This window comes from Falco naumanni, chromosome 6, assembly GCF_017639655.2.
Source record: "Falco naumanni isolate bFalNau1 chromosome 6, bFalNau1.pat, whole genome shotgun sequence".
NCBI classification, from domain to species: Eukaryota; Metazoa; Chordata; class Aves; order Falconiformes; family Falconidae; genus Falco; species Falco naumanni.
In genome coordinates, this window is record NC_054059.1 from 28,932,063 (window position 1) to 28,952,327 (window position 20,265).

Here is a 20,265-nt window from a genome sequence, read left to right on the forward strand (position 1 = left end):
GTCCGCCCCGGCAGCCGGGCTGGCAGCGGGGGGCAGCGCGGGCGGAGCGCGCAGGTAGGGGCGGCGGGCGGGATCCCACCGCGGCAGCCCCCCAGCCTCCCCGCCGGCCGGCAGCCCCCAGCCGCCCTCCGTACCGGCAGCCGGTGCGTACCGGGCAGCGGCCGCGCCTCCGGGCCCCGCGGCGGAGAGAGGGTCCGGCCCCGGGCGGCAGCCCCGCACAGTCCCGCGGGGGGGGGGCGCCGGAGGCGGCGGCCGCGCCGTCTCCCCACGCACCCGAGGGCAGAGGCGGGCGAGCGGGCGGGGGGCTCCGAGGGGAAGGGGGGGCGGCGCGGGGGTCTGCCGCTCGCTGGCTGCCCTGATGCCTGCGGCTAACGCCGGTGGGGTTGGCCCCCGTGGCTTCTCGCTGCCGTTGTAGCTCTGTGGGTCTGCCGGTGCCTGGGCGCCGCCGCTCGCCTTCCTCCAGCGCCTACCTATCCACCTGGGGAGGAAAACACGGGGAAAGAAGCAGTATCGCTTCCCGCCGGCGGCATCTTCGCAGCCTGTGTGCTCGACAGGGGTCTTTTCCCGTCTTGCTTTCACTTTTGCTTGCAAGTATCCAAAAATTTGAAAGGGAGCATTTATCAAGCAGAAAGCCTTATTTATGTTCAGATAATTTAGTGAGGTCCCCAAGCTCCACAGTGGAGACTGGACTTAAGGGTGCAAGGGGAATGGGAGAGGCTGGGAGGGAAAAGGGGAGGAGGAAGCTTCATTTCTTCATTCAGAAACTGGATGGAACAACCCTGGGAAAGGAGGAACAGACGCACTCTTTCCGTGACATTCTGGAGAAGGTCACGTTCCATTTCAGTCTCAGATGTAGGACTGACTTGCTCTCCTGGTGTTTCTGGAAAAAAAAAAAAAAAAAGAAGAAGAGAAAAAAAACCCCTCAGTGATCCATTCTGACTCCTTCTGTTCTTAGGGAAGAGAACGTTTTGTCTGGTGCTTTTTTAGCCACTTACCTGCTTTCTCTTTCCACAGTAACCAGGAGCAAAAGGAAAATACTAGACAATGTCGGAGTTCTGGCTAATTTCTGCCCCGGGAGATAAAACAAATCTGCAAGCATGGGAGAGAATGAACACGGTGACATTGAAATCCAACCTGTCCAGCAACAGCAAATTCCATATTCCAGACTTAAAGGTAAATGAGGAAGAGGTTTGTGCATGGGTAATACAGCAGCATTAGCCAGGGCTAAAGACTTTTGGGGTAAATGTGGGTTTTATCTTTTGGTGTAATACGCAGAGAGTAGAAGAAGATTGCAGTTGGGGGATGAGTTCTGTTCAGTCAACTGAAAATTGATCAGAAAGAAAAGCAGTCATTGTGCTCGAAGCTGACCTTCACATTGGAAAGATACACATACAAGGAGTGAAGATGAGTGGGATGAGTTAAATAACTAATCTGTTGCATTTGTTCTACCCTTTACTTCCAGTCATGAAAGTCGTATGGCATACAGCTTGGGTCACTAATGCAAAGCGAGTAGCTAAGTATCTAGAACCGTGCCAGTAAGACGGCTGACAGAGAAAACTGTGCTATAATGCACATTACTCCTTGGGAAATGGATGTGTATGTTTATTCAGCTACGTTACCCAGCTTCATCTCATCATATAAATAGGAAGATTATTAATCTGTGATTTTTTTAGTATCTTTGCATTATTTAATCCTTATTTTATAAGACCTGCACCTTATTTTTATTTTACCTGTGGCTATGAAAAATCCAAATATGCTACGTTAAAGTCAACGGAGTTACCGCAGATGTAGAACTCGGTTCTTTGGGGCATTCCCATCACCCATCGCTTAATGAAGTTACACTTTGTGCATCCAGGGTCTGGCTTTAATCCAAAAAGATTAACAGTTATAACTCGAGGTATTCCAATTACATAAGGATGCAAGTAAAAGGGGAACATAGCCTGTTGTCAAGCAAGAACCTACTGAATTGTCACATTAATGTTTCAGACTGAGAGTGTTGCTTTTCGCATGTACACCTAGTATTTTTGCTGTCTACGGGCTTTATGCAGCTGGTGTTGGTGTGGGTCTGCTAATGTTAAAGGAAATAAAGCATTTGCAGTATCTGAAGATACAACCAGCCCGTTAATATTCTGTTAATTGTTCCATGTAAAATTTGTTTCTTCTCCTTCAGCTTGACCCTTCATGATGTTGAGCTGGCAACATTACAAGAAAAGGTTCAGCAATATATTGCAATACCATAAACATGGGGTTATGACTGTGACAGTCATACAAAAAGCAGATGTTGGTCTTGGAGGAAATGGCTTTGTGAGAGTCTTAGTCTTTGGCAATAGCAAAGAACGCAGAGACCCCCTTTTGAATAAGTGCTGCTTCCCTTGGTTCTCTCAGTACATCTGATTTGTTTGTATGTATATTGTGTGCATTTCTAGTCACTATTTTATCAGATTAAAGACTAGTTTATGCAACCTGATGGTACGGGAAGGAAAATGGGAAGGAAGTCACTGATGTGTAATCTTGAGGCTATACATACTTTTTTCCTTTACTGGAAAAGGCTTTTTATGCCCTAGGTCTCCGGTAAAGGAATTGCTTCTATTTTCCACCAAGTAAATATAAGTTTTGCCAAATTGTTGAATTCACAAGTGCTAAACACAAGTCGGTGTCCCTAAGACTGCCAACAGAAGCCTTAGACAGACTTGTGCATCTTTCACCTACTTCTCATCTTTTGCACAGGTGGGGACACTGGATGCTCTTGTTGGTCTGTCAGATGAGTTGGGAAAACTTGATAGCTTTGCTGAAAGGTAAAATAGATCTTATTTACTACCTACAAATGAGAAACAGACATTGTTTTTATGGGACGGTATGTCCTTGTGTTCACCTTGGTCTGACTCAGTTCAGCCCAGACTATTACCGGACTGAAGTGGATAGGTTTTGTTTAACCCTTGTGTTGATTGTCATGGAGTCATCATGAAGAAAGGATCATTCCTTAAAATTTAGCTGAAATAAGTCCATGATAGCTTTGCCTGCACAGCAATCTGTTTGAGTGGCAGTGCTAGGGAGGCTGCTTCTTGAAAGTAAACTGCTTAAAAAGGTTCTTTTTTTTTTTTTTTTTAAACATCCTCCCATCCAGAAACTTTAATTATAAGAAAAGCATTTAGAGAATATGAAGCCCTCCCTGATCTTATTTTCCCCAGCATATTTCTATGAAGCTTTCTGCCCCTTTTCTACCAGATACAGGAGTTCCAAGGAGTAAGTTCTGAATGAAATCTCTCAGGCTTTTAAACTCCTTGAAAACTACAATATTGACTTACATTGTATCAAACCTACTTAGGCAAAGACTCACTCGTTGGTGATCATTGCCTAGTTCGCCTTTTGGGCCAAACTGACCTGGGTGTACAGAGAACAATACAGTACAACAAGCTGAGAACATGCCAAGTTGTAAGATTGTTCATGGCACAAGGTAGACTTTGTTGTTGAGGCAATGAAAGTATAAGCTGGTCTGTGTCTGTGTGTCTGTGTCTGTGTGTGTGCGTGCGTGCGTGCGTGTGTGTGTTTTTTGTGAGGTTTTTTGCTTTGGAAGCACACCTCACATGTAGCTGTGGTCTTGGTCACAGAGGCATGTGTTAACTCTGAAGCTTTTTGCCTTTTTTCCCCCCCAGCCAGGACTGATAAGGATTTGCTTGCCTAAATATGCTTGATACTTTAACAGATTTTGTCTGGCAATTGCCAACACATACAGAAACACCTATATAAACTGTTTACATCCACGCTAGACAGTCTAGGTAAAAGTAAGTCTGCTAGAGTACCTTTCTCTGTAGGATTCTTTTTAATTTATTTTATTGTACTGGTGCTACAGCAGGACTGTATTAGGATGATTACATTTAATCACTCTGGGTTGCACACAACATTGATCTTTTTACAATTTTTTTAATGATTCATATCTTGAGTTGGAAGAGACCTGTAAGAATCATTGAGTCCAACTCCGTGCTCCTCACAGTACTACCTAACACTAAACCATATTGGTTTTTTCAGGATCTTTAGCAGGACAGAGCAACTTAATTCATCAAGAAAACCTTCTCCATTGAGACTCTGCCAAAATATCTGCCCCAAATTCTTTGTAAACATGTTCAGGCCTCTGGTTTGCACTGCAGAGATTCTTCATGAAGTGGGAGCGAGGGCAAATTTGGGAAGAGGTAGTGCCAATACCTGCTATCTGTTCTAATGGAAAGTGTGTCTAGCCAGCACAGCAGGCAAACAACTGTGTGATCGGAGTTTGAGGGCTGCCAAAAATCCTGCAGAATTGATTTTCAGAAGGGCTTCACTAATCCCCAGCTTTGTGAAGAACTAGGGCTTCTGAAAATCTGACTGTAGGATCTATGTAAGATCATGGAGGGTAGTTTTAAGTGCAATGTCACCATGAGCTGCCTAGGCTCACTGGCTCCTTCTTTTACCTTTGTCTTAATTTGATGACATGGTACAGCTCCTTGTTCAAGCCGAATGCTACTTTACTCCGCTAATCGTCCCTTTAATGACAGTAATTACTTTTATTGCATGACATGCTATAGGCATCAAGCAAGGGGGTCAGTGAGGCCCTTCCACCATAACCTGCTGGGGTAAGGACTCTTCTTATTTGTCTCGTTTGCTTATTGAGCTAGGTAACCAAGAAAGATCAACAAGATTTAAAAAATAAGAAAAAAAATGTGAAAAAGAAGAAAAATGCATTAGAGTAAAACACAGTAAGTGTATTAACAGATCAACTCCCACAAGAATAAGATCATCAAAAGCATTTTGTGTTAAATAAATGCCCAGGGTTTTTAGTCTAAATTGTGATTCAAGGGTTAAAATGCCAAGCACTCGTGCTTCATTGAAGTAAACTGCATCCAGAGGGTTACGAGCCTGTTCAAATGACCTGAACGTTTAAGTTCCTGCTCCTCTGAAACAGCTACCTGCTAAAGTGTTGCTAGATAAACACAACTGCGGTAAAGTCAGGCAGTGCAAACCTGTCAGCACTGCCTTCTGCCAGGACAGCAGAGAAGGGGCAAGAGTTTGCAGGATCTATTGTTTCCACATAATTTTATTATTTATTTACACAGGGAGGTGGAGTGTTTTTCCGTCTCACCGTGTGGCAGCATGAAGCTCTCTCAAGCTGACAGTCCCCTCAGTCACTCTTACCTGGGGGTTCTCCGGGGTCCTCGGTCGGCAGAGCATTCTGCGATGGCCTTAGATTGTGGGGCTTCTGCTCTCCGCAGTGTTTCAGAGGCCTAGCTGGTAGTACCTTTTAATACACATTATAATTTAAAATTTTAGACTTTTTTTTTTTTTTTAATGAAAGTAATGACATTGCAGCAATTTTGGAAACAAAATGTGAGAGTCTTCCAAGCCATAATAATAGGCTTAAATGGAGTTACTCTCTTTACAAGTTTTTATTACTGCTTCTTGAGCCAGTTTAGCTGAAACCCTCTCCTATTATAACGTGTCATTTGAGCATGATATTTGCTCAAGGTGGGATTCATATTGTCTCAGCCAGAGGTTTAAGAGTTGAAGATGGAAGCTGCTTGCGGCTGGATGTCGCTATAGTCCGTGGGGCAGCTCCGAAGGTCTGATTCCTCTCGCTTGCTTCAGATATCAGTGGTGCACAGGGTGCGAGTTCTGTCTTTGCATGGGGAACGTATCAGATGGGTGAATCCCCCTTGCATTTCACAGGGGGCAAGGCACAGAGACTAAGCCAGGACTGGAGAGTTTCTGACTCATATATCCTGGTCATACCCTGCTGCAGAGACCTTAGGGCATGTGGGCTGGAAAGGAGCCAAGTTTCGCCTGGGCAGCTGGGTCTGCCAGGTGCGTGGGAGCACATCCCTGTCCCACTATCTATACCTAGGGAGAGAGACCAGAGCTAACTGTCTCCCAGCTGTCAGGTTAGCTGCCAGCTGCACTGAACAGTAATAAAAGCAGCTCAGGCCCCTTGGAAAAGCTACTGGTTTATGCACTTCCCTGTTGCCTGCTTTCTCTGTAACATCTGTAGGCTCCTGCGGTACTGGTCTTACCAACTGGGCTGGAGTTGTGTCTTGTTCCAAGTTCCTTTGGACTCCCAGAGCATCGTGAAGGAGCCAAAAACCAGCTGTGTCTACAAGCTGAAAATTGCAGAAGTGTTTGGCAAGTTCACAGCTGACAGGGAACGGCTGTGTGCATCCCTGCACTGTCCCTGCAGCCCAAGTGTGGGCAACGTGCTGTATTCCAGCAGCGCTGAGCTAGCACTGGGTCCCTAAGTGGCTGCAGCCAAATGGTGAAAAACTGCAGCAGCCCTGAGGGAAGGATGTGAACCGGAGTGCAATGGTGTATATTCCTCCTACAGGCACTCTGAACTGCGCCTGTTCAGGGTCATGAGAAGAATGGTTTGGGTTGGAAAGAACTTTTATAAAGATCATCTACTCCACACCACCTGCCATGGGCAGGGACATCTTTCACCAGACCAGGCTGCTCGGAGCCCCATCCAGCCTGGCCTTGGACACTTCCAGGGATGGGGCATCCACAGCTTCTCTGGGCAACCTGTGCCAGTGCCTCACCACCCTCACAGTGAAGAATTTCTTCCTAATGTCCAACCTAAATGTACCCTCTTTTGGTTTGCCAAAACTGTTACCTCTTGTCCTGTCACTACAGGCGCTGGTAAAAAAGTCTCTCTCCACCTTTCTTATAAGCCCTCTTCATATACTGAAAGGCCACAACAAGGTCTCCCTGGGGCCTTCCCTTCTCCAGGCTGAATGATCCCAAGTAGCAGGAATTCTGACTACTCCATTCTTGGCAGCATCAGCGATCTCAGATTTTTCCTCCCTGTTGCAGGACTGGAAAACCTTTCCAAAGATTAAGTTACTTAACAGGAACGGAGATAGAGGAAATCTTTACCGCCATAAATTACTGCTTTTAAATGGCCCATATAACTGCTTTGCAGTACATCAAAGAAAATACTTTTCTCTGATGCTTCCATGTTATCTGCACCTGGCCTGAAGCCCCTTTCCTGAGCTCTTGAAAGCCAGAGGATGTCACAACACACATTGTCCAAACACTGTAGGTGCCCTCTCAGTCTCCAGCTGATCTGCAGCTGTAGTAATCTCCCCTCTGTAAGGAAAGAAAGAACCCTGCCATTAAGCTCCGCTCCCTGTCCCTATGCCAAGGATTATGTCCACTTCATGTCTCTGCTGTTTTCATCATTATGCAGTTACTGTTGAGGTGTTGCTTTTTTTTTTTTTACAAAGAGTAGTCAACCTGAAATGGTTAGGGACCTGAAGGCCGAATTCTGTGAATATTTCTGACTACTGTAACAGTATAGTACTTGGTACTGGCTATAATGAACTGAGGCTACTAGAACAGCTGGAAAGGCTCTTGGCCTGTATGAGATAGGTACTTCGACTAGAGCCAGGGGGATCTACTTCTGGAGGGATTTAATAAATCTTCTTTTTAAAATAAGCAAAGAATAAGTAACTCTGTTGATATAATGTTCTCCAGGAGGTGCTCTGTTCAAATCACTGCTCTGAGTCAGGCAGAATGAAGGTTTGAATCTAGCTCTCCCACACCTTAAAGGAGTTTCTTGTCCACCATGCTAAAGAGAAGAGAGAAAGAGCACCCTAAAGAAGAGGAATAAGAAGGAAATTCTTTCTGTCAATCAAGCAAACATTGTCATTTTCCCCGGAGTACTTTGTAAGAAACTTGTCTCAGCAAGCCCTAAGGGTTTATTTAGCATCCTGTGGAACAGATTTTCAGTCTTGTCCTCCATCACTTTTGGAGTTTTAAACATGGGTTTGTTCCCTTCTTGTTTCTGCTATAAGTATCATCAGTGTAGAGAAGACTGAATCTTGGTCTTCTGAAAGTCTAGAGCATTGGGGAGATGATATTACCTATATGTTTGTAGAGATCAGTGTATTTAGAAGTAAGGCGTTTAGTTCTGCAGTATGCCATAGATAGTTTATCATCATTTGAATTGCAAATCAACCTGCTTGCTTCAGAAGTGTTTTGTTTGGGCATCTCCATGTTTATCAGATCATTGTGGAAACTGTTCTATATTCAATTTGTTTCTTCACTAACAAAGCCTCTCTTGTTACATCTAAGCGTAATAAAGAAAATAGCCCAGTACATAGGAGAAGTTATGGAGGACTCAAAAGATAAAGTCCAGGAAAATCTTCTGGCCAATGGAGGTAGGTGCTGTGAATGTGTTTTTTTTTTTTTTTAATGCATTGATGCTGCTTTTGTTTGCTTCAGAATATAAACATGTGGAATTGAAACACACATTAGAAAGGACATCCATCAGCAAAGTTTTTTAAGAACACACCTAGCCTGCTTCCATTTTTCTCAAAGTTAGCAGAAGCTATATCCAGCACCAGTTTCACTTCCAGGACAGTGTTTAGCATCTAGTACTGGGCTAGTTTCTAATGTCAGAGCTGAGGAGTGAAGAGGAAAGCAGGAGACATCCTTCTTCACTCCTAAAATGCTCTAGCACCTTTTTGTGCCCTGTATGGGCTTGATATTTTACAGGCAGCTAAATCTCATTCAGAGTGGCTGCATGACGTCCGTCAGTGATCTGTTAGTGATTTGCCTTCCCTCCTACTGGGCTGGGATAGATCACGTTGTTAACTGCAGATTTCTGACATTACAGGTGGATGTGTCAGGCACCAGCTCCAAGATGTGAAGCTAGGGCTGCACTCACAGGTCGCGCCAGGGGCTGGCAGGACATGCACATGCTACCCCTGTTAAGAGGACGTGTCCTCCAGTGGTGTCCTGCCCTGGCTGGCAGCAGTTGTGTAGCAAAGAAGAGCAGGCAGTGACAACAGGGACACTTCTGATATGCCAAAGGGCTGTGAGAGCCCACTACCTGTGTGCTCCCCGACATCATCTCTAAGCAGTCAGCGTGGTGGTTTTATAACCTCCATGAACTAAATGTCCCCCTTTATTATCTGCTATGGTACTCAAGGCCCTAAAGGGATCCTGTGTCAAGGACAAAATTAACGTTTAGAAACTGATTGCCCCTAGATCTCCACATGTTTCGTTAGACCCTGAGTGTTTCAGAGCAAATTCCTCCCCAGCTATCCTGGAAAAGTACAACAAAATTGGATGTGTTACACATGGTAATTACAGGCTTGTAGAATGATGCTTTTAATTAAGAGTGCACACTCCATCCCTCTTTGACTGTTTGCAATGTTGTATTTCAGATCTGTATGAGTAAAGGATGAGGAGGAAGTTCTTCTAGAAATGTCCTCCTTGCATGACATAAGGCTGATATTGGATGAGGGCAACTGCTTGACAAGTACAATAATCCCACTTATTGTGTTTCAGGACTAAAGGATAAAATGAAATGTCTCAAAAGTATGTTGAGGATTGATGATTGCTGTGTTGTTACAAGCATGCATTTGTGTGCATTAGTGCTAGAGACAAGTCTTGGTCTGGTTGTAGAGATACAGTGATCAGGTTACGATGGATTTCTCAAGTAACAACCTCGTAGCTTGATCACGATATCCCTATGACTTGAGAAACAACAGGTTTCACTTATTTCCTTTGATTCCTCTTTATACACCATTTTCCTTTCCTGTCAGCTCTGCATATGTTGTAATAGAAGGATGTGGAAATAACTTGTATGTGTTACTAATTTCTGTCCTCTGTCTGGGTTTTGTCATCCAAACAAATCATATTAAACTAAGACATTAACCTTTCCAAGATTATTGACTACATCTTAAAAAATTGAGGATTCCCCTAATATATTGCAGTGTTGTACTTCATAAGCAGAAGCAGCTTTGCTGTATGAATTTTTCCTCCTTCCCTTTCTGTTTAGCAAAAGGACCCTGAAATTGAAGACTTCCTTGAGGTCATGAAATCAGAAACAAAATATAAGAACAACTTCTTGCTGCATGGTCCCATTTCAGACTATTAGACCATCCCAACTCACATTTTGTTATGTTACACAAGTTTTCTGATTTTAGCTCAATTGTATATAATCCTGACAACAGTTTGGTGCACAAACTGATGAAGATGTTGGCTGTGTGTCTACCAAATTTTTGGTTAAGTTTGTGTGAAGAAAAATGCAAAATACTAGAAAATCAAGCACTTTTAGTTACATGAACACACACACTGCTTTCCAGTGGACAACAGTCAGAAGGAGCCATGCGGAGATGTCTCTCAAAGAGGGAAATATGTGTTTGTGTAATAAAGGGAATTTTAGTATATCACAACAGCAGGAGATGCTTTCTTGCTTATGGCAGAATAAAAAATGTGAAATGTGAGTAAAGTTTTTCTTCAAAGATTTGGACCAAATTCTCTTCCATTTATAGCAATGTTAAACCCAAATGAATTTTAAAATTTGGTAGGTGGTGGAATAACTCCATTCTTTATAAGCTCAAAACAAAGCAAAACAGGAAGCATAACAATTTTGAAGAATTAAGTGTTTTGAAGGGAAGGTATTTAACATTGTCTCTTAGAGCTGAGTTAGTAAATTAGAATTACAAGAGATTCAGGCTGTGGGGTTCCTGGGCAGCTGTGAGTGCATTGGGGTAGGTAGGAAGCATCTGGGCTGGATAGGCAGCTATGTGAAGTCTTTGAGAAGTGACTTGACAGGTTCCATAAATGAAGGGTGCTGTTCCAGGAACATCAGGGTGTTTGGACTGCTTGGCATTTTAAGCTCAGTTCTGCTAGTGTGTTCACAGTAGTTTGTGCCATCCCCAAGATCAGGCTGCTTAACTAAACTGTACCGGTGCCAGAGCGCTGCTCAGGAGTGAACCTGTAAAACAGGCTGAGAACTCCTGCTGTGCTTCACTGCCTAACACTTGGATTCTGCTGAGATTCCAGGAATGCAAGGATAGAAAGGGCATGTGTAGGTCTTCAGGGAACTTTCATATCTCTTCAGCTATAAATAGGTCAGTGTCTGTCTTTAAAGAGCCTGTTCCTCCATGCAACCCAGTGATACCATGCCCTCTTGCAGGTGTTATTCCCATTGAATTTAGCAAAGCCTAAGCAAGAAAGCTTGAAAGAGGGGCAGCAGGATGAAACCCTTGTGTCACGTACCTCATGCTGAAAATGCTCGGTGAAATTTGCTGCTCAAGTATTTTTGACTTCCCTGCCTTCCCCCTGGAGATCATGAGCAAGCAGTGCCGGAGAACTGCACACCAGGAGCTGTGGGATAGCTGTCCCTGCCTTCTGCAGTTTTGCCCACTTTCTGCACCCTCCCAGTGCAGCAGCATTTATTGATTCCCAATCAGGCCCTAGCAGGAAAGGTTAGATCTTTGCCTCGTGACTCCTGTCCATGGGATGTGAGGGAGTTTTACACAGCTGTGGTTTTGGAAAGAGGGGGAGAACACCATCATGCTGGTACTCTCTGCCTCCCAGGCAGTTTAGCCCTTGCTAAGAAGCCTGATTCCTCCTAACATGAGACTTTCCATACTTTGGAAATCTAATAGGGTAAACTGACTCTGTTGTGGGGTGAGAGAAGCCCATGGAAAGGATAGCGCTCACCTGCCAAAGGTATTCAGTATCACACAAGACTGGGTAGTACCCTCAGCCTGGTCATATGGCAACAACTTTTCACACTCCTTCTCATGCATCTCAGTTCATTAAGTTTTCCCCACATCCTGGAAGTCCAGCCCAAAGAAATTGTGCTCAGACCTCGCTATGGGACTGAATTAATTCTGGACAAGGCAGCAAGGAGCACTGAATGCAGCACACCCCTCATTTTACTTGGCACCTTGAACTTGTTCTGCTCCCCATCTCCCCAGAGCCACTTCCCAGATACTCTCCATGTTTACCCTCCTGGTCTGGAAGGAAGCCCACCCTGCAGGTGACAGTGCCTCTGGCTTCTTTGTCTAGACATTGAGACCCTGCCTGCTGCCTTCCTCTAGCTTCCCTAACCCACAGGGAGACAGCCCCAGTTCCTCTGCTTGTTGTGGCAGGATGTGTGATTTCATCCCATCCCATAAAGCTGCCCAAGAACACTATGTAGGGGTGTGTTTGGCATCCTGAAGGCTCTCAGACTCAGGCAAAGAGCTGTCTGATTTCATGAGCTGCTAGAGGGGAATTTCTGATTTGGTACTGTAGGGTACCAAGCCTTAATGTTTCCTAATGTTAAGGAGCTTTGGTCTTCAGAGTGAAACAGTATGATCCCATCCTGGGAGCTGGGTGTTGTACGTGTTGTCATCCCTCGATCCTGGGGAGCAGCCTTGGCTCCCCATGGTCCAAGGGTACCTTGTTATGGGAGGCTGCATGCTCAGGGTCTTGCTGTGAATTTCTGTTACTGGATGCTGTGACTGGATGTATCCATTTAGGGAACTGTGATATAGCTTTGTGCAAGATGGAGAGCTTTGTGTGCAAGGTCAGTGAGGAACTCCTCATTGCACCTGAATTTGTTTGATTTCTAGTGAGTGCTTGACTGAATCACAGAGAAGTGACATCAGCTATGCTCTTAATACTTTTGATTAAACTCAACAACCCTGAGTATTACTGCTGGTCCTAGGAATAAAGTATTTTTCTGATAGCTCTTGCTGGGATTAAGTTCGGGCATATTGCAATAATCAAGACTGAAGTTACATGAAGCTGTTTCTGCTGGGAAGAGGAATGGCTGCACGTTGCTGTGTTCTGCTGATACAGCTAATTTTACAGTTAACACTTGTTCTGTACTGTTGAGTATAATGCAGAGAAGATTTCTGCTTCAAAGTTTGCAAATGTTTAGAAAGATAATTAGATTTGGCATATGATCTGTGTGGATTTGATCTTGATCAAATTTCTTTGAGGATTCAGAGGTAGGCTTCTGGTTCACTCTTGTCTCTATTGTTAATCAAAGTTATGCCTAGGCTATAGCTGGGGACTACTACCCAAACTTTGACCTGCCATCTGGTGAGCTATCTGCTTTCATGCATCTCTTTGCATTTTCAGTTGACCTAATTAGCTACCTGACACGGTTTGAGTGGGACATGGCCAAATATCCCATAAAGCAGCCACTGAAGAATATATCGGATGCATTAGCAAAGGTAAATTGTACTCAACATTTTAAGATGTCAGCATGTCCTTTGGCAGTTTTCGGTCTCTCCTCTCATGCCAGTCAGTGAGAGCTTTGTGGTTTGGGCAGGCAGAAACACACACTTTGCACTGAAGCAGTTGATGCTATTTTAATTTCTACTGTAATAATAATGGTACATGTATTTAAACCTATCCAGTCTGTAAGTATATGGCCCTTTATCAGATTTACTGGATTACATTGACATGCTTTCTGCTCTTTAATCCCCCTTCATTGTAATATTTGTTTTTCCTATGCTGCCTTATTACTCTCCATTTTGGAGTTCTTTTGTAAAATTGTTGGCCTGACATTAAATCAAATGCATTGCAGGCTGGATGAATTATTTAGATTGTCAGTCCTTTAGAAAGATGTGATGTGTTGTTCAAAACAAGTAACAAATGAAACCGTGAACTTGCTCCTTAGGCACAGCTGTAACACAGGCAGCAGCAGCTCCCTGAACCCTGCTTTCTGCAGACGCCTTTGCCACAGGGGAGCTCTGACACCGGCTCCCTCTGGGCCACGATCAGGTGGTTTTACAAGGGGCTGGCAGCTGTGACCTTGTCTTAAGGTGCAGAGGTAGCGGGAGGGGGTGAGGACAACACCTCAAGCATTGAGTCACTTTGGTTTTTTGCTTTGTTTTAGCAAGTGACTCAAATAGAAACAGACCTAAAGACCCGATCAGCTGCATACAACAACATTAAAGGAAATTTGCAAAGCCTGGAGAAAAAAACTGTGTAAGTATAGCACATGCCTGTTTGCATCTGGAAGGCTGCAGGGCTGAACTGAGGACAGTGCATGCTCACACCCATTGCTGTGCAGTGGACCACGTGTGTTCTGGTGGGAGCAAATCTTTCTGCCTTTGGGGCATGCTAAGCATCTGTAGACCCAGAAAAGCTGGAGACAGGGAGCTGGTGTGATCAGCATATCTCAAAATCAAGAATAATAGCATCAGCAAATCTCAAATCATCACAGCTGCAGATCCTAATAAGATTTTATTGGCAGTGTGAGCAGACAGTCTTGGAAAGAGTCAAAACCAAATGCACCATACTGTTCTGGTGAGATTTTAGGGCATTAGAAATTAGATGAGCTGAGTCAGATGGTGTGTTCCTTTGCAAGATGGAGCTGTTTCCTATGTTCTGAACAGCATTTGCAAAACTCCCGTAGGAAAGAGCTCTGTCTTGCTTGTTCCCGTACCTCACCAGCATCCCACTTACATTTTTCTTTTTTTATTCTGTTGGTTCAAGTAATGGCCTATCAGGGCTTCCCAGGCATTTTCTCTCTTGTATTCAACTGCTTATGGTCTTTACCTGTCAGTACTGATACTTGGATTTTTTTCTGTGGTATCACTGGGGAGAATATTAAATCCCAGTAAGTAGTAAATTTAAAGCAACTTAGATGATGCTGTGCAAGCCCCCAGCCAGCACGTGCTCATGTGTGCTGCTCTTTCCTACTCAGGCCCCTTGCTCTGGGTGCAGGACACAGGCCCTCACCTTCCCGGCACTGCAGCCAGCCAGGCTGGCAGCCGGCCCAGAAACCAGCCTTTACTCAAGGAAGATACTCACAGGGGCTCAAACCAGACTCAAGGGTAGTTGGAATTTTGTCCTGAATGTGGAGCTAAAATGAGCATGCCTGGCACCAGCGCCACCAAACCCAACCAGAAGCCACAGAAAAAATACTTGCAGGTGGTGGTTCAGAATGAGTTTGTCAAAAAAATGCTATCCCTCACGGAGACCTGCTCAACATGGGGACTGCAGCGCCCAAGAGGGTCGGTCAGCAGAGCCATTTCACAGTTACATCTCCCCCTCTCTCTGCTAAGTTCCTGTGGCCATGCCTCACCACCACCCCCCAGCACCACTGGCCTTTGCTTCCAGCTTGGTATAGACAAGTGTAAGACACATTTGTCTCAGGCTGTGTGCATGTGGATAACCATGGGTAGGAGGGACAAGGGGACATTAGATCCCATTTCCCCTTTTTTGATGCCGTTCAGATTCCCAGCCCACTCTTGCAGCATCTCTCCAGCTTCCACATCAGCTGGAGAGAGGCCTAAGCTCTGGGAGGGGAAGATGAGCAGTGCCAGACCTCCAGCAAGGCAATGAGGGAGAATGGAGACCTCGTGGTCCAGGCCTATCTTCCTCTCACTATCCCATCCACATTTAAATGCTGGCATCTCTGGTTGTCTACCGGTGCCGGATAGCTTGGGTCGAACAAACATCTAGTAACGTGTTACTTGCCAGTTAATTAACATTTAGACTGACCCAGCAAATCTCAAACCAAAACCTACTGATTCAGGTCATTCTTCACTCCTGCCCAGTGACGGGGAAGGTGGCTGCTTTCTGCCCATACACACCTAGTGCCTCCCAGCCGTGCCCGGCCAGTCCCAGCCATCTGTACTTCCTAGGTGTGCGGCACGAGTGGGACTCAATGTGATCAAGTGGGCTTAGGCTGTGAAAAGACCCCCCCACACACAGGTCCCACCTGCATATGAACGCTGCTCCTGCTGTCCTTCAGCTGGAGGTGTCTCCGTGTGCTTGTGCACGGCAGTCCAGGTGTGCCAGGGTTGCTTTGATGGCTTAGGTCCATACTAACATTGCTTACATGGACTGAAGCATGGTCCCACAGGCAGCTCAACAGGCAGCCTGAGAAAGCAGGTGCCTCCCACAAGGTGCAGCAAGGACGGGGATGGGGCTGGTAACTTCAGATGTGCAGTTCCCAAGGATCTGTACCCTCAGTGTAGAAACAATAGCAGCAGAATGGTGCGATTTGACATAAAGGGCATAAACTAGCCTAATGCTAGTCACCAATATCCTGCCGTTAGTATTACTTGGTTTTTTATTCTTTGTAGTTGCAGTAAAAATAACTAAATGGCCATTTTAGAAGTATAGGTGTGTCCTTTAGAAATCTCTTTCCTAGCCTGCTTTTACCCCAGTATATGCTATCAGCAGCTATACCTGCAGCACAATACCTCTCATGTGCTGCTGCTAGCTTCCTGCTAGTGTCATATTATTCTTTGACTTCTTCACCACAGGGGAAATCTGCTGACCCGGACCCTAGCAGACATTGTGCATAAAGAAGACTTTGTTCTGAATTCCGAGTATCTTATCACACTGCTCGTCGTGGTGCCAAAGTAAGGCTATAGTGCGTGCACATGCGCTCAGTGTGGCGTGGAGTTTCAGGCCCAAGCACCGGATCCAGGTGGTGCTGGGTCAGGTTGGGGCAGCTCATCAGCACCGTGGCTGGGGCATGGGTGGAGCTGTTAGCGAGGGGGAAAGCATGGTTTCTGCCAAGGGTGGTCCTGGCATAAAAGCAAGAGACAGACTGCTCCAAACTCGGCCCAGGATAGAAGTGGGATGTAGGTTTTTAATGGCTACAGAGTGGGTTCTCAAACAGCCTTTTGATAGGATTAGTACAAGTTAAAAAAAAAGAGAAAAATAGATTCTTAATGAACCTTAGCCAGTTTATAAAAGGGATTAGACCTGTCAAACTCAGAAGGCCTTTGCTGGCTGTGTATTTGTAAGTGCCTGCACAGAAGTCACACGATGTCTTTCTCAGAAGCCCACACAAAACTTTTCCTCTCCCTATAGCCCTGTCCCAACACACACATACAGTATGTACCATCACTTTCCTGTCTATGAAAACCACGTTACAAAAAGCTATCTGAGGTGAGTTTGTTGAGTTTGTTATCTACATTCTTTCAGATTCCCCTTGTAAACAGCGTTCTCACTTTGCAAACTCTTACCATCCCCCTGGCCCCTCTCCCCAGCGGTGGCAGTTGCGGTGTTTGCAGTGTAGCACCAGATCAGCTCTGATGTTGCCCACAGCAGATGTACCCCGTGGATCGGGGGCAGCTTGTGCAGGCTCCTGGAGCATGGGATGCTGTGTGGCAGCCTGGAAGTATGTGCCAAAAGCCACGCTCTTACCACCATCAGCTTCCTGCTCTGGCTCCTTCCTCATGCCAAGACCCAAAGTGAGGACTGAGGGTGCATCGTTGCGGGAAGTGTCTCCCTGGCTGGTGACTAGGAGAGGAAAGGTCAGGAGAGGCTTAAAATACCTCAGTCATATAACCCAGCATGAAGAGCTCTAACCTTTCTACCCTAAGCCATTAGCTTAACTGTATTTATCAACACATTCGCTTCTAAGATATAGTATTTATTTACTATGCTTTGTCTTGTGTTGCTTAAAGGTCAAGCTACGTACAGTGGCAGAAGACCTATGAATCCCTCTCCGATATGGTAGTGCCTCGCTCCACCAAGTAAGTGAAATCCCAAATTAGGGTCCCTGTATGTTTCAGACATCCCTGCCATATTTCAGCCCCTCAAACTGCTGGATCCTGAAAGAAATCACTTGCCTAATGCATGGGCTCCTTGTTAACATACAGATTTACCCAATCTCATTCTCAATTGAAATCAGAAGTTACTCTGTTGAAGAGAAGTGCAGATGAAAGAAAAAAAAAAAATTAGTCTTTTTTTGCAGGTAGCTTGTTGTTCTCTTTATCTAGTTGTTTCTGCTTTCAACAAGGCCCTTTGCTTTTTGTGTAAAACACAATTTTTTACAGTTATTCAGGCATAATTCAGACACATGCAGTCACATACAACTTCACGGAAACTACTTTTTACAAAGATCAAACGCTATCTTTGCATATCTTTGCATCGCTTTAATTGCTTTCTGCTGTAGAATAGGATATTTCAGTGTACTGTCATTTGCATTAGAAAATGCTGTATTAAATTGTCTTTTTGCCTGGAGTAAGAAAATCCTTCCTAGGAAGTAAATATCTCACTGTTCAGCTCACACAGACCATGGGGTCCATTCCAGGGCACAAGAGGTGACAGAGCTGTTACCTGAAATGGAAGAAGTGGAAAGCACAGAGAAAGAAGCAAGCTGTTTGCTGCTGCCCGTCACCAAAACACAAGTGCATGGCAAGTGGGGGAATATTACCAGGAATCACAGAAAAATCAGGCAGGCAGAACGTGTGTGTACTAGGATGCGTTCAGGAACTTAACTCATGGGAGTTCTACATTGGAGATAGCGTGGCCAGTGCTAGTAAAGTCTTGGTTTCCCATTTCAGTCACAGCAGTTCTTGAAAAGCAGGATGTTGTTCAGTATCGTGAATAAAAAAAAAAAGAATTGCAAAAGAGGAACGTAAAGAAGGCATGAGGGATTTGCCATGTCAAATCACAGCAGTGGATTTCTCTCCCACAGAATGATTGCTGAGGATGCAGAGGGAGGACTCTTCACTGTGACCCTATTTAGGAAAGTGATGGATGACTTCAAGGCTAAAGCCAGAGAGAACAGGTAAGAAGCAGATTGCTAGGTGGGGTGAGCCAGCAAGCAGATGATAAGGTGAGGCTTGTTGCAGGCTGTACAGTTGCATCCATCACTGTTTTTTAGGACTTCACTGTTCCGGCTGCTGCTTGCCCTTAAGCCACTGAGAAGGCAGGGTGGGAAGGAGCTCTGGCAGCAGATGCAGTGATCTTGTTCTTTAAGCACCAAACTACAGATCCTGGAATTGTTCCTCCTGCTCTTGTGCTTTCTGGGGGTGACTTCAACTCCCACTCTCCACATACTTTAATTGGTTAAATGGCTAGCAACTTTGAAACATCCTGTACCTGCTTCTTCAGAGGCAAAAGAAATAAGCATGCATATTGCTTGGACTGCAGCTTTTGAGAGCAAATGTCATTCAATTGTAGGTTCATGGTTCGAGAATTTTATTTTGATGAGAAGGAACTGAAATGTGAAAAGGAAGAGCTGATGAAATTAGCTTCCGATAAGAAACAACAATACGTAAGTAGCACGTAAAGTTGATGGCCCACACAGTGACAGCCTTTGCTACTGGCATGCCTAAGCACCTCTCACTCATAGCCTTATGGTTCCAACAGACCATTTAGCCCAGAAAACACAGGCACAGGATAGAGAACACAATTTTTCCAAGGTCACTCGAGTTTCTGATAAACTGGGAGCCACTAACAGGCTGCCTGAGAATTATCTCAGCAGCCTGTGATGGCCTCAGTGGTGCTAGCTGCAGAACTGCTTCACACCGGGAGCGGATCACAATGATGGGGTGTCTCCTCTCCTAGGGCCCGTTACTGCGCTGGCTGAAAGTGAACTTCAGTGAAGCATTTGTGGCTTGGATCCATGTAAAAGCCTTGAGAGTTTTTGTTGAATCTGTGCTGAGGTAAGTGGCTAAGCACGCAGTGCTGTCAGACACCTGCAGAAGTCAAAATGTACAGAGCTCTTCCTGTGGCAGTTACTTTGTGGAACATCCCTTACACACCTCGTTCCAGGAGCTCACGGGAGACAATTCTGATGATCACAAAAGAGGTGACACAAAAAGCTGATGAAAACCAGTTCTTTGGGGAAACTTATGGGGATGTGGGAAATAAAGATGCTGTTTAGTTGACTTTCAGCTTCAAAAAGAAAATGCTTTCAGACGAGGCAGCACACCACCGCTGCAACTGTTTCTGCAAACACACCACCAGCTAGCATGCCAGAAGACTGAAGAGGGAGAGGGGCAGGAGTAGAAAGGTGTGTCCCTTCCCAGCAGATGATCGTGTACGTTGATGTATTTCAAGGTATGGCCTCCCAGTGAATTTCCAAGCGATGCTGCTGCAGCCAAATAGGAAGTCTGTAAAACGCCTCAGGGACGTCCTCAATGTGGTCTTCAAACACCTGGATGAAGTTGCAGCAGCAAGTATAATGGATGTATGTATTAGGACTGCACGTGCTGTAGCCTGTCTCCACTGAGCCACGTGGGCACTTCCAGCATCCAGGTGCTAGAGCACGCATCTCCTCACACCTTGCAGTGCTAGGAGCCCTGGATGCAGCGCTAATCGCTGGAGGTTAGGGGTTGGATTAGGGTAACAGTCAGGCTCAGATCATGATGGAGATGCATAAAGATGGCTTATGTTTTCTGTTGAAGGAGCTGATGCTTGCAGCTATCAGACTGAAACAGGTCTGTTCAATTATGGCAGTTCCTCTAGGTAAAAAGCTTCAGTTCTATAAATGTTCAGATACACACAAGGAAATTGAATTCAGAACTAAATGCTAGGACTGGGATGCCTCTGTCCCCCTTAAAAAAGCATCACTGACTTCAGCTGGCAGCAGTGCTTGCTTTCTCCCTCCCCGTATCTTGAGCGCACAAACAATTTAGGATAATCATGATAAACCAGTAGGGTGTTAAAGTAGCCTAAAACTAGCAAGTGTAAGATTCCCAGTGAACAAAGGGAGGAGGAAATGAGTTGCTCTAGAGCTGAAGC

At 45.2% G+C, this 20,265-nt stretch overlaps 1 protein-coding gene across 7 annotated transcripts in view; it reads left to right on the forward strand.

The window, feature by feature from the left end:
* Positions 1-20,265, forward strand: part of ATP6V1C2 (ATPase H+ transporting V1 subunit C2) — a 22,112-nt gene continuing 1,847 nt past the window's right edge. Inside the window, exons 1-13 of one of the 7 annotated variants that reach the window (XM_040597751.1) lie at positions 1-54; positions 1,015-1,173; positions 2,728-2,795; positions 8,095-8,180; positions 9,316-9,345; positions 12,895-12,989; positions 13,658-13,749; positions 16,041-16,139; positions 17,196-17,264; positions 18,212-18,304; positions 18,700-18,793; positions 19,087-19,184; positions 19,582-19,711. In XM_040597751.1, coding sequence (XP_040453685.1) covers positions 1,045-1,173; positions 2,728-2,795; positions 8,095-8,180; positions 9,316-9,345; positions 12,895-12,989; positions 13,658-13,749; positions 16,041-16,139; positions 17,196-17,264; positions 18,212-18,304; positions 18,700-18,793; positions 19,087-19,184; positions 19,582-19,711 — 1,083 coding nt within the window. In that variant the 5' untranslated portion in view covers positions 1-54; positions 1,015-1,044. Of the gene's footprint in view, positions 55-74; positions 144-1,014; positions 1,174-2,727; positions 2,796-5,087; positions 5,263-8,094; positions 8,181-9,315; positions 9,346-12,894; positions 12,990-13,657; positions 13,750-16,040; positions 16,140-17,195; positions 17,265-18,211; positions 18,305-18,699; positions 18,794-19,086; positions 19,185-19,581; positions 19,712-20,265 lie in introns of those variants that run through there. The other 6 variants (XM_040597752.1, XM_040597754.1, XM_040597753.1 and 3 more) reach the window with 6 other exon arrangements.